Raw genomic sequence first — 14,806 nt, 5'->3', positions numbered from 1 at the left:
AATCAATGTCTTTTTTTATAGCTTATGAATTATATACGTCATGAAATTAAAAGGTGGAATTATATCATCTAATTTCGTAAAGAATTTCTCATACCACGTAACTAGGTGTTTAACGGATAAACTAGTTAAGTTTAGTGCAATTTATAGCTCAGACCAAAGTGTGTACCATAAATCTAAGAATATTTTATAATTTTGTTCATTTCTTACTTGTAGAACTCCAAATGGACAAAAAGAACTCTAAATGGACAAAAAATAAAGAATGAGTAAAAAATGAGTCTTGAATATATAAAATAAACCCCGATGTACAATATAAACTTTGAATACAAAACCTATCCAACTAGCATCAATATTTTTGTGTTGCACAAGTTGAATTGATATATAGAAGTACTATCTATCCATGTGCAAAGGTTAATTTGTTTTTAGAAAAAAAAAATAGAAATCTCTAGTCCTCTAAAAGTGAATTTACAAATTTAGTGCCATTGTCAGTTTGAAAAATCCTGACTTTTAAATCAAATTTGATTGCAGAGTATAGCACAAGATTTTCATACTATTCGATCTGTACTTCAACTTTATCACTATCAAATATCCAAACAACACAAATTTGGTTATCAACAATTGCAAAAAATTGATGAGAGCTAGACACAAAAGTTGCCATATAAGAGCCCCATAAATCACAATTTATTAATTGAATATGTATTAATTGAATATGTAGGTTCGCAATCACTAACAAAAAAAGTTGCATGTAACTTTCATCATCTTGGTTTTTCAATGCTTACTAGTTACTAGTACTAATGATAAAACACGAGTGTTGGCTTAAAGGTGTAAGGTAATAATATTTAACAGGGGCAGATCTAGCATGGGTTCAACTGAACCCACGATTTTTTTTTTTTAAAAGAAAAATCTGCAAAACAACAATATATAGAAAAAATTAAAATGAACAATGTTATCAACTTATCATCGAACCTGCGTGCAACACTAGAAAAAGCGCTTTACCTCACACGCGAAATCGGACCACTGAGCCAAAACAAACTAAAATTATCGCACTTGGAATTTATTTTTTTTTCCCGTCAAAAAAAAAAATTCCGAGTGCGATAATTATAGTTTGATAGAGTTTGGCTCAGTGGTCCGACTTTGCGTTTAAGGTAAAGCGTCTCTTCTAGCGTTGCACGCAGGTTCGATGATAACATTGTTCATTTTAATTTTTTCTTTTTTATGTTTCCCCTATATTCTAGCAGGCAATAGAGTTTTTATTTGTCTCGTTTCTATTGCTTCTTCACATCAACTAAGTTACGTTTAAAAATTACTTTCCCCATTCTCTACTTGTGTCTTGTTTTGAGATTGTAATACTTAGCCCTGTTCTATTCAATAACTTATTCTAACTTACTTAAGATAAGATATATAAGATGTCCTACTCAACTTATCTTCACTCATTTCAGAAAAAAATAAGATAAGACAAAATAAGTTGAATCAAATAGACCCTTAAAGCGGGAAAGTAAGTTTTCTAATAACAAATTAGATTATTGGAATGCTTGATAATTTGAAATTATTAAATTGTCATGAGATTAATTGCATGGGCCATAAATGAATAAATATTTGTTAGTAGGTAGTATTGCTTGGGCTAATGTTCATTTGGGTATATGTTATAGATGGTTATTGAAAGTTTATTAACCTTCTAGACTAAAGAAAAATATTTTTGATGCTTTAACTAGTTATTAGGATATGTCTTGGGTAAGGAAAACTTTTATTTATTAATATTGTACTTAAAATGATAACACTAATACCACTCGATTTAGTAATTAAAACTTTAGTATATATAAACTTGAGGTTACGGGATCAAAGCTAAACTATGCAAATTTTAATTCTTTTTATTGTACATGGATTGCATAAAGTAAAACGCTATTAGGGAGAGCACCACGTAGCGCCTTTTTCGTAATTATCGATTTCAATTCCGTGCTTTAATTCATGTATTGTATTTTTTGATCAATTTAATATGGTCTTTTTTTTTTGTTTAATAACTCATTGGTTTTGAACTCATGTGAATGAAATCCTGAATCCGCCATGTGTTGAAGAGGAATCATGAAGCGACTAGATGGAATGTGGTGTCGACGAGCCACGACATGACTAGCACATCAGCGGAAGCATAACAAATAAGGGAGAAAGCAGTAGAAGACCACGGGATAGGCGTGGTGTCTGGCGAAGAGCCGAAGACCACAACCTGGTCGTGGGATTTAATTAGACCTTATCAAAACAGCCCGGACCAACCCGATTTTTTTGCGGGTTTTGGGCAGATTTTTTTTGGCCCACGGTCGGGCTCGGCCCGGCCCAATTTTTTTGCTTTGAGTCGGGCTTTGGGCAAGACAAAAATGACTTTTTAGTCTTTTTTTGCCCCGAAATTTGACCCGGCCCGACCAATGGGTAATTTTTTGGCCCGGCCCGACCAATGGGTAATTTTTTGGCCCGGCCCGTCCCATGATGATCTCTAGAGTTAATGCAAAAAAAAAAAAATCTCTAGACTTAATGCATACTGTATAGCATAATTTTCCATTTTGAGTCTTTTTGTGTTAGTTGTTACAACCTGACCTTTAGACTTTTTTTGGTTTTGATTTTTTTTTTTTTGAAATAAAAGGTAGGCAATTATATTAAAAAGTAATGTTCAGAATTAAAGGTTTGTCCCCTCGCATTAATTTTAGGTTGTAAAATTTTTGATGCAATAGATTTTTCTTGTTTATCCAGAAAAAAAGGTATAATGTTGACTGTTGTATTAATCTTATTGGTAACAAACTTTATACAGCATTTTCTATCATCTCAATATATGAAAAATATCTAACATATTCTCTCTTATGCAGATGAGTCTGGTTTCATACACATTTGGACGGCTTGATTCTATTCTTGCCACAAACTACAAGCTTTTTCCATTTGTTTTGCAGTATTCTCCTATATAGCTCAGTTATTAAGCTTGAATAAAAGATATTCCTAGCTACAGAAGACACCACTTATTTAATTGGACAATTTTGCAAGGAATCTATAATATCTTATCTTGTAGTTGAAACTGAAAGTTATTCGGATAAAATTCAAAATTTAATCCAATTCAAATATGTAATTCGGATCGGATTGAAACTGTCTCCGGTTAGATTCAGATTAAGATTTTTTTAAATTTTGGATTTTTTGGATCTGATTGGGTTGAAGGTAATTGGATCCAAAAATCCAATATAGTAGCCGAATAGTAATATGAATTGTATTATGTATCTGAATTGGGCTTAAATGCTTAATGATATTTTATTTATAAAAAAGATCCTAGTCCATAGCCTAGTAGGCGCAGCACTTTAAACCTTCCCCTAAAACCCTAACAACACTTAATTCTTCATTCCTAAATCTACTAGGTTGTTATTGTGCTTAATTTATTTCATTGAAAAACTAGAGTTTTAAAAAATCGAATTTTCGAATTGGATCCAATCTAGAGTATGAAAATTCGGATCGGATTGGATCAGATTCAAACTCTGATTGGTTTCGATTCGGATTGGAAAACTAAAATCCAAATTTTATTCAGATCGGATTAGATTGATCCCTAATCCAAACCATATACAAACTTTCACCCCTACTGGGAGTAACTCCTATCTTAAGGAGTTGGATTAGCCTTCTACGTTAAATTAGAAGTTGCACCTTGACTTCTATAAATCTCAAACCGTAGAATTCTCACCAATATAAGTATCAAAATTTACGATTTAAGTAGCTGTATCTAGACTTCTCGATGTATTTATCATACTATCGAAGTTAAATGATTTTTTCCAAATTTACAGCTAAGGAGTTGTTTGATTGACATAAAAATTTGTGGAAAGTAAGATAAATTGAAGTTTTTTGATTGACAAAAATGTAAGAAATTGAACTTCCTACAAAATGGAGGAAGTTGAACCTAGGTATGTAGAACTTTTCATGAAAAGTTTTTCTTCCATGATCAGCCAAACAATTTTTACCACTTCCTAGAAAATGAAACTTCAAGGAGGGATACTACTTCCTAGGAAATACTAATTTCTATGCATAACCAAATAAGCCCTAAACGTATAGTAATTAAAGAAGTATATTAGAGACTGTAAAAAGTCGAATAAAACAACTAATTATGGTTGCATGGACTACTACTAAACAGTGAGCATACATTTGAAATCAAGGAATAAGAATATGTAAAGTCAATCATTCTATTGATATTTATAGGTGAGGCAACTCAAGGTAACAACACAATCCACAGCAAAGTGTCACTTCTAGCACCATAACAAAATATCAACTTCTAACAGAAGCTCTGTAGGAGTTCAAAAATACTATAATGGCACCTCCTAGCAATCTTTCAAAAATTAGTATGGAGGCTTTCATGTTGTTGGAGAAATACGACAGACGAAATGGAAGGGCCGGGAAGCCTCACCATATTCATGTTCATCCTCCAAGAGACGGAATCATTGATAGTTTTCAGGCTGCTCAGAAGTATGGTGGCTTCATGCTCTGTGAACACAATGACAAGAAAATGTCAGTAAACAAGTTTTACTAAAGTTTAACAGTACAGCTTTGTGCTATGTATCCTATGTTAAGTACTTAAGTAGCTTAAAGAGGTACCCTGGTGCTTAAGTAGCACTATGTGGTAGTAGTTCAATAATAATGGTGTAATTTGTCTAATTTCACAATAAAGAGTAGTTTAATCAAGTTTGAAGACACAATACAGCTTTTTGTAGGCTTAAATTTTTGCAATTATTGGTAGAACTTGATTCTTATACCGTTTGCAGTTTAATTTCTTTTCTGCTTTCAGATGGGATATAGAGTTTTATGCAAAAAGAGAGAAACGCTCGACCACGAACAGGAGTAGTGCAAATTGGACACCCATAGGAGCTGGTGGAACCAACAAAGCTTTTAATAGTACTATGGGAACATTTTCTAGTACAACCAAAAATATGATTAGAACATTTCTAACAACCGCAAATTTTCTAGTAACAAAGAAGCGTTTTTATGTCTAATGGTTTGGTATGAGTGTTAAGTAACAAATACCATTTCCAGAGGAAAACACAATCCCCTCATTTGTTACCCTTATCAAACTAGTAGAAACATATCACGTTTCCTTTCTCAATCATAAATCCTTCAATTGTTTTGAGGAGTATTAGCTTAGTTGTATGTTATGGCTGATATGCATAAGATCATGAAAACAATCAAGAACAGCACAAAGATTTTTACATAGCTTACGAACAATGTGTTATCTACATCCACTAGTGGATGAGAGAAGGACCTAACCAAGTGGTTTTTTCCTGCACAATAAAACATTGCCACCACTAGTAAGGGTACAAATCCCATCAAACAAGGTGATGAGAGAACAGATTCTTATATCTCTAGCAAGCAATTTAAGGCATTATCAAACAATTGGGAGGGATATTCCACAATCCTCTGTAAAAAGTTTGTGTTCTTTCTCCTAGAGCAACAGGTCCAATATTGTTCCTCAAAAGTAATTCTATGATACTATAATTAGTGACCACAAAAAGCTTTTATATGCATCATACAAACAAGGGGACCAGATGATAAAGCAGACAATTCCAAATGGTCTTGACATAGTGGTTGCTCACTTTATCTCTTAACCAATCGGTCGGGGGTTCAATCCTCAACCTTTAGGAATGGAAAGAGATTTTTAGCCAACCCTTTACCCTTAAGTGGAGCACCCGAAACGAGTGGATTAGTCATTGCTATCGGCGGTGGATACCTTGGTTGTTCACCAAAAAATATATATATATAACTAGCTAAATAGATATAATTTGTTTTTCAAAACTTAAATGTAATGAAAGGCATCTCGTCACTGTGCCAGCATCATAGCAGTGAAAACAGAGGAATGTCAAAGCACAGATGAAAATAGAATCATTCAGAATTTACCTGCTTAACATAAAACCTGTGCTTTTGGTACTTACCTTCTACCCATTAAATATGCATATCTGACTATCGTACCTCCAGACGCATAAGAAGAACCCATGCTTCACAGTTGAACAAATTCAGTTGCAATGCACTTACTAATTCCAAATTCTTAGCAAAAACATGATTAGCATGTTTGCTGTTGCAACATTAAAATTGAAGATATCGAAGAGCCGAAAAAATGACTGAAACGTGAATTACCCCGGAAAAATAATTTCCAGCAATCGATATAATGGTACAAGAAGCAACGCTGCTAAATAACCCTTTTTTACAAACTATACAAAAAGGTAGAAATAAGGCGCTGCCTGCCTCAAAAGTACATACATTCAGAAGAGAACCAAGCAAAGAATGAAGCAACAGAAAAGGAAGAGTGAAACCCTATTTAAAGACTTGTCAACTTGCATTTCTTGCCTTCTTAACCTCGGATTATTGCTCCCTACTACATTATATGAATTCCGGTATGTGTACAAGCTCTGCGAGTTGCCAAACACCCTTGCATAGACCATCTCCCCAAACACGCCAACAGATTGAACTGCATCACTCGTTTGGTTCAACGATGATGTTGAAGAAACCACTTCTTCAGACCCATTATAAGCGTGAACATAGGGTGGTTGATAAGGATTACGGTATGGCATAAGCTGATTGCTAGGCTGAGATGCAGCATTTAGCAGCGCACGGGTCCCACAAGCTGGTGGTCTTGGAGGTGTGCCCGGACCCCTAGAAGGGGCCTTTGTCTCGCACTCAGGGTTGGTCTGGGATTGGCCTCGGCCATAGAGTGGGACCACAGTTGTATGCGAGATATCAGCCTTGCAAACTGGGCATTGTGGATACTCATCTGATGGAAGCGACGCACTCTGGACATGAAACCACTTGTAGATGCAAGGCCAGCAGTACAGATGCCCACATAAGGTGACTACAGGTTCATTTGCAAAATCCAAACAGATATTACAATCAAAAGAACCATTGAGAAATTCTGCTTCTTTTGGTACATCCGCGATAGAATTCCATTTCTGATCAAACTGCTGTTCGACAGCCATCGTTAAGCACCAGCAACTTCCTTTGGCTTTACAGTTTTTTCAACTAGACACCTGAAAAGAAACAAAGGGAAAAAATCTTGAACATTAAAGAAAGGGATTACTGATTAGATGAAGATAATAGGAATTATAAAGGCAACCACATGCATGTGAACATGACTAGGTATGACATGCTTCAGTCATTAGTGGAGAAAAAATCGGAAAGAAGCAACATCAAAGGGCCCATTGTCTAGCTGGATCATGTTCAACGGAATTAAAAGTTTAATAAAGGCTCTATACAAAGATCCAAAATAGATAAAAGGAAAAGTAGCAGATTTCTTTTCAATTATGTGTTCAAAATTCTTTTTGAAAGAAAGATCCAAGGACCAGCTTAATCTATCTTTTAATTATGCTGGATGGATAAGAATGAGTTGAATAGCGTAACAATGTAGCATTTGTGTCCCCCCACAGTCCCATTCTGCAGATGGGGAAATTTGCCAACTCTTGGACACCTGACAAACAACTCTCCAGGGTTTTAATTAAATAAGAAAGCTAAAATGAATAATACAAAATTTAGATTCATCCCACTTTTCAGATTTGTATGATATTTTAGTTATCATATTTAATATACTTCCTCCGTTTTCTTTTAGTTGTACTATATTGACTTTTAATACAATTCACTAACTTAATTTTGACATTGTTTATACATAAGGATAGATATACTCATCTGGGATCTTGGTAGATTCATCTCGGCATGTATTCTCAATATATCAACTTTCTATAATTTTTTTCTTATGCATGATTAGAGATATTACAGTTCAAAATTGTGCAGTAGCAAATGTGCAAAGTACTCCGGGTATAGCTAAAACAAAACGGAAGAAGTATGACGATGGAAATCTAACGGTTCATAATGATTTTGAACCCACACCTATTATCATGTCATTCTAAACCATGAACAACTAGAATTTTCAATCATAAGTATTTACTATGACCACATAAGCATTTATAATCTTCAGAAAATCCTGCTTTAAGTTCGTACCCACAACATGATCGTAAGTGATATGGGACTAAACTCAACTGAAGCGACTATCCCCAAAAGAACAGGGACTTAAATGCATTCTCCATTTATGTTTCTTCTAAATGCAATTTGCCTATCATGCTACACTTATAAACTATACTCTAAGTTCGGGACGATCCACTATATATCCAGATACCTGATAGCATCAAGGCCATCCAAAGTAAGCATGCATGATAGCTTATTCACTGATGGAATGATAAAAAAACCTTGAATTTTGAGAAAACACCAAGAGTAAGGAGGATTAAGTGATTGGCAATTTGCAAGTGTGGACAAAAACAATTTATTTTTTTTTACATTTTCTGATAGAATCCTATTCAAATGATTAATGAGTGTCTTCTACCTCAGCTAGTGTCCCATGATCTTAATGGAGAAAAAAACATAAGTAGCTTCAAAATAACCCTTTGGCCTTTCCCATAGGGAAAACATATCACCCAATTATAATCCTAGTACAAATGAAAAACCTACACGACAAATTTAGACATAAATCTAATCAACATCAAATGATAAATAAAAAACTACTACTTGCTTGTATAATATTCCAAGTAATTTGGCTTATTATTAGATAAGAGAACAAAATATATTAATTACACTCCGAATGAAGCAAAAGAGGATAGCTACATTTATCAATTAAGAATGGACATATCTTAATATCTAACCAACATCATTGCTATTTGATCAAAATTAGTCTAATACTGATGGGTAATTCAATGAATATGGGCTACAAAGCAAAGCGATTGTCATGGACAGGCCGGATATTTAGTACGAGTAGCTGAAGTAAATATTAAGTCAAGTTTATACAGCCAATGCATTAGAACTTCCACCATGAATTACTTGTAACAGGGGTGGATGTGCATTGTTTTTAATGGGGTCAGTTGACCCCACTTAAATGTGGAGATTTTAAATTTTCGTTACATAATTTAAGATTATCGAAAATTTTCTTGCAAAATTGATTGTTTGGACCCGATAAAATATAACTTTATTTCGATCCTACTTAATACATACTCTGGATCGCCACTGACTTTTCTCTCAGCTGAAGCATTTCTTCTTTTTTTTTTCAAATTGCAAGCTTCATTATGAAGAAACTCTTAATTAAGAGGGTGGGTGCTAAATATTCCTAGGCTGCAAATGACTTGTAAATTTCAGACGTTTACGCTACATGTTGGTACAAGAACATGATTGAGAATTATTTTAATCACTTAGATTAATTTGGCTGAGACCTGTTCCATCAACATTTTCAGATGGATCACATTGTATTAATGTATATCCACTATGCATTGATAAAACAATTATCAAGCCAAGTCAAGGTCAACAATTTAAAATAGTATCATGTATCAATCACTCTAAATAATACAAGTATATATATACCCACCTAAGACCTTGGTAAATGGAACATTAGATAAACTCGATATTATTAGGGTACGTTCTTTTTACCTGAATTTTTCTGAAATGAACTTATTGGACCCCGGACCTCACAAATCCTGATTTCATCTCATATTTGCACCTAAAGCTTATTTTTTCGAGGTGAAGAGAACGCACCTATAATGATTAAAACCAATTAACCTTATGCACGCATGAAAAGTCAATTCCTCCTTGCTAATTGATAAAGCTCAATAACCCAAAGCTAAAAAAAACATGGAAGTATATTCCCTCCATTTCCATTTCCCAATTCACTAATTTTTTTCTTTTTATAGAAAATTGAAAAGGAATGGAAACATTAACCAATATTATACATAGATAACAACAATCCACTTGTAATTTTGTCAAAAGTTTCCTAACTTATACTACCAAGAAAAACCCATGTTTCTACAATAAAGTCTCATCACCATGGTTATTGACACGAGAACTTCTTTACAAATTTTATACTCAAATCACATTACATTTACCATTACTTCTATTTATGACCACTAGCCAAACGGACAAGTGACACGAGAACTTCTTTACAAATTTTATACTCAATCACATTACTATTTACCATTCCTTCGATTTATGACCACTAACCAAACAGACCGTTAAAACTTAAAAGCACCCAGTTTCCCTGCTTTTAATAAAGTTATTCTACATAGCCTAAAAAATCAAAAACAAGAAAACTACTTTGGTTGTGGAGACCATTTTGTCCCTCTCCTAAAAAAAGAAAAATAAAACTAAAAAGTAGTACCAAAAATAAGAAACACTAAATACAAATTAATTGAAAAATAAATAAATTGGAAGCTTAAAAATGAGACATGCAAATAAAAAGAAGACAGAAAGAGCTTACCAGGATTGTAAAATATTAAAAAAAAAATTACGGTGCTGCAAATCTGCAATGGGAAGTTTGTTTTTGGAGGAGAGAGAATTTGAGGAAAGAAAGAAAAAAGAGGTAAAAAAATGAGAGAGAAAAAAGAGGAATGTGAACTGCCGACGATATTTTGGCAACTTAAAAGTTGAAGTAACAGCCAAGTGGAGTATATGAAGGCCCAGGGGGGGTTTTAAATCTAGTTGCTGCCCACCGCATCACCTTAGTCTGTCGAGACTCAGGAGAAAGACGTGGCAACAACGCATAAGCTATTAAAATACAAATACTCAAATTACGGAAGTCTCACTATCAAGGAGGAAGGGGTAGGGATGTAAGTAGGGCGGATTATGGCTCTATTCGATAGGGCGTAAGATATTTTCAGTGTAAAATGATTTTTATGGAAAATAATTTATAACGGAAACGCAAATTCAAAATTAGTTTTCTGTTGTTTGGTTTCAGGTAAGAAAAATGATGAGATGAAAGGGAAAGTAAGGAGGTAATGAGAGAAGTGTACAAGAGAGATAAGGAAAATAGTTTTCCCTTCATTTTGAAAGGAAAATGGTTTTCCATAATTGAAAGAGTAATTTTACCCTGAGGGAAAATTGTTTTACACTCTTTTGCCAACCAAATAATGTAAAACTGAAAATAGAGGAAAACAGTTTTTCGAGAAAACATTTTACACCATACCAAACGGAGCCTGAGTAGGAGACTCGCTCTATCTCCGTTTAATTGAGTTGGAGATGGGTTTAGGTTTTTGCAGAAGCGGTGCGGATGAAAATTATACCTAGAATGGATGGTAGTCTGGTAGAGCGTATGTGAATTTTATGTTATACTAGCTTCATCCCTACCCGTGCCATTTCTCCTCCATAGACATATCCACTTATCTATTAAAAAATTATATACTCTATCCGTTTTTTAATAAATGTAACATTTGACTTTTTGCACTTGTCGAGATACAATATATTGACCCACAATATCTCTAATTCTATAAATGTAAAATTATAAGAAATACATAGTTGGAAAATATGTATATCAAGACGCATCCAATAATATCTCACATGACTATATTTTTTCTTATATATAAATAACAATTGATGGCCAAAGGGACGTGGATGAAGAGTATCCAAAGTCAACGTGTTACATCTAAAAAAGAACGAATGGAGTATTATATATTAGAAAATTTATTATAAGAATCCATATTACGTTATTAATAAATCTTATTTAATTTACAAATTGTAATATGGGCTTTGAGCCTTTGACCTATAGTTAAAGACTCAAGACTAGTGAGCATGTACGAAGTGGGCGTGGGTATCCACGCGAGTACAAAGCGGATACGAAATGGATTTGGGTATCCACGTGGGTGGTGAAGCGGGGATAATTTACCCGTTGTGGAAGGGATAGGTCTGAATATTTTCCTTGCAATAAATGGTGGGACGGAGATGGGGGATGAGATTTTTAGGCGGCTGCGGGTATGGAGTGACCATCCTCCACATTCGTCCCATCATATTGACATCCTTAAGGGTGTGCACCGGTCCAAAATCAGACCAGTGGACCGAAATTCGAAACTCTTTTGGACCGGTCTGGAATATTTTCGGTCCTGTTCGATTTTGGATCGGTTGGACCGAAATTTGTATTTTTTTTATTCAACAAAATCTTTTTTGCTAAGGTTTAAACATATTAATAAATTCGATAGATTAAAAACTAATAATACTAAAAGCAATAATCTTAAAAGCAATCAAGATGAGGTTTTAACTTTAATTTTTTTTAACTCTAAAACCTATTTTTACAACAACAAAAAATCAATCCATTCCGGTCCGAATCGGAAAATTTAGATTTTGGACCGCATCGGATCGAAATCCCAAATTTTCATGGACCAGACACCGAACCGAAATTTTCCGGTCCGATCGGAATCCTAATCCCGTCTTGCACACCCCTAACATCCCTAGAAAGGAGTGTGGTACATTTTTTGTGTTGAGATGGAAATTAAGGGAACTCATTATAAAGATATTTTGCTGGTAGCTAAGATAATAATCTATAGACAGCAAATGTAAATTGTCCTTGGGTGGTATTATTGGTGGTATTTTTTAGGTAAAATAAAATTTCTTGCAAGGACAAAATTGGGGATCCCTTCTTTAAGGAATGAGACTTGTTCTTTGGACTAGGGGTAATAATGAAGTAGTTTGCTCCCAAACAGTTCGAGCTCGACTTGGTCAAAACTCGGTGAAATATTGGCTTGTTGTAACTCAATTCCATTTCGGGCTCGACTTGAGACCTTAATGAGCCGAGCCTAACTACGCCAAACTCGGCTCAAAAGGTTCGTTAATGAGCTCGCTTATTATTTTATATAAAAAGTTATTATAACTTACCTGAAGCACTCAAAAAAATTATTATAGCTTAAAACACTTTAATAAATTATCATAACTCATGTATTATAAAATCTATTAGCCCCAATATAAAAGTAAAAAACCCTAAAAATCTACCAATCTCCACCCTTCTCTCTCTCCCCATTCTCCTCACTTAATGTTCAAATACATTTTCCTCTATCTATCACAGTTCCCCTTCGTTCTCTCTTTTTCCTTTCTCTCACCCTTTTTTGCTATATGAACAAATCGCAAAATATATCGAAAAATTGAATGTTTGAATATGCAAGTCATTATTGAATTTTTCGTGCTAAAGAAAAAAATTCAAGTTGAAAAACTCAAGAATCTAGCTAGCCAAAAGTTGAACATGCAACCTTTTTTTAGTTGATTTATATGTCTGAGTTTAACGTTTTCGATAGCTCTAAATTTCAATTATCTTATGTAATTATAGATTTATATATTTTTTGATCTATATGAGCCACGAAGGCGGTATAAAGTACAAAGAAGGGGAGGGGGGATTCGAACATGTGACCTATCGTTCACAACACCTCAATCTTATGTAATTATAGATCTATATGGTTGTATGTTAATCATTTTGTTGCATTGTTTTTTCAATCATTACCTTTGAACAATTCGTGTCTTTTTTTATCTTTTAGGTCTAATTTGACGATTTTAATTTTTATGTATATATGTAAGTAATTCATATGGTTCGCATGTAAAAAAATTTTTTATTCATGTTACTTCCTTGAGTTTAGTCTATAATACTACAAATTTGTCAACTATTATTTTAAATGTCAAATATGAACTTTTTATTTCGCTTAATGTTGTGTTGGTTTATTTTCCATTTATCTCGAGTCGAGCCAAGCTTGAGCTCGTCGAGCTCACGAGCTAAGCTAAAAGATAAACGAACTGATCCCAATGCAGTTTTTACCCGAAACCGTAGCAATAGGTAGTGTCAATAACAGAAAAAAAGTTGAAAAGTAATTATTATTGTTGTTGTCTATTGTTGCTGTTTTTACCAAACAGCAGTAGCAATATGTTGCTTTTTTATATAAAAAAAAATTATACATTTCGAATGCCATATACTAGTATACTACACGTCTACACTCACAACATTTTCAAAACCACAATCAAATTTGCTGGAATTTATTCAAGCATCAAATTAATTGACAAATTACATAACTACAACATTATACATTTGACTTTATTAGTTTTATGTTGAAATAAAAAAATACACATATATAAGATCTAAAAATATATATATACAAATAATATCAAAAAAATACAAATCAATTTAATTCGCCATAAACCTAAAATACAGATTATGAGAGTTGAGGGAGATGGTGAGTTGAAGAAATCAGATGAGTGAGAGGAATTCTGGAGAGAGTGAAGGATCCGTGAAGGAAGAGGGAACGTGAAGTGAAGGATGATCTGTGAGGGTGAAGTGAAGTGAGAGAGGGTGCGAAGAAGGATCAGTGACTTACGAGGGAATGGTAAACGACGCCCAATAAATAATAAGGCTCAACTATGAAAAAAACCTAATGATTTGCTGCAGTTTCTTCTTGAAACCGCAACAATAAATTAAAATATTATTAAAAAATTATATTATAATCTATTGCTGCGATTTTGGGTGGAAACAACAGCAATAGATCTAGTCAAATTAGTCAACAAAATTTGAAAAAATTCCTGTTAATATCTATTGTTGTGGTTTTGGCTCGAAACCGCAGCAATACGTCTATTTTATATTTTGCATTGTCTTTTGATGTGGTTTATTGCTGCTTATAAGTAAAATCGCAACAATTTCATCGCAGCAATAAGCAATTATTCTACTAGTGATTTAAATAATCAACTCTTGCAACTTCAAAAAAAACATACTTCCTCCGTTTCTAAATAAGTGCAACATTTGCATAGTGTTTACTATTCACAGTTTAAACTTTAATTAGCTTTGGTGATTTACATTTCAGGAAAACATAGTCATGTGGGATCTTGTTAGATTCGTTTGAATGTGAATTTTTTTAATATCAACTTTTTATAATTTTTACTTGTTGATAATTGAAGATATTAATGGTTAAAATAATGCATTGGCAAACGTGAAAACAAGAAATGTTGCACTTATTTAGAAACGGAGGAAGTAGGTAGTATTATTTGATTTACT

General features: G+C 33.6%; 1 protein-coding gene and 1 long non-coding RNA gene across 4 annotated transcripts; both read right to left on the bottom strand.

The window, feature by feature from the left end:
* Positions 1-4,166: 4,166 nt before the first annotated feature.
* Positions 4,167-5,886, bottom strand: LOC125492288 (uncharacterized). Its single transcript, XR_007268813.1, has 2 exons — positions 4,758-5,886; positions 4,167-4,488 (listed from the first exon to the last, which is right to left on the bottom strand). It is a non-coding gene; the product is annotated as an uncharacterized LOC125492288 (long non-coding RNA).
* A 275-nt stretch (positions 5,887-6,161) lies between these two features.
* Positions 6,162-10,456, bottom strand: LOC104900707 (E3 ubiquitin-protein ligase RMA1H1). Of its 3 annotated transcripts, XM_019251128.3 has the most exons (3): positions 10,274-10,456; positions 9,451-9,555; positions 6,162-7,016 (listed from the first exon to the last, which is right to left on the bottom strand). In XM_019251128.3, the coding sequence occupies exon 3, from the start codon at positions 6,963-6,965 to the stop codon at positions 6,255-6,257; it is 711 nt and encodes a 236-aa protein (XP_019106673.1). In that variant the 5' UTR covers positions 6,966-7,016; positions 9,451-9,555; positions 10,274-10,456; the 3' UTR covers positions 6,162-6,254. The 3 variants fall into 3 exon arrangements, with proteins under 3 accessions (XP_019106673.1, XP_010686502.1, XP_019106674.1); XM_010688200.4 differs by lacking the exon at positions 9,451-9,555 and having other exon boundaries at positions 10,274-10,455; XM_019251129.3 differs by lacking the exons at positions 9,451-9,555; positions 10,274-10,456 and adding an exon at positions 7,110-7,963.
* Between the last annotated feature and the right edge of the window lie 4,350 nt (positions 10,457-14,806).

The sequence above is a fragment of the Beta vulgaris genome, chromosome 8 (assembly GCF_026745355.1).
Source record: "Beta vulgaris subsp. vulgaris cultivar EL10 chromosome 8, EL10.2, whole genome shotgun sequence".
Lineage (NCBI taxonomy): Eukaryota > Viridiplantae > Streptophyta > Magnoliopsida > Caryophyllales > Amaranthaceae > Beta > Beta vulgaris.
The sequence above is the reverse complement of the archived record's forward strand: the minus strand, read 5'-3'. Positions and strand labels throughout refer to the sequence as shown.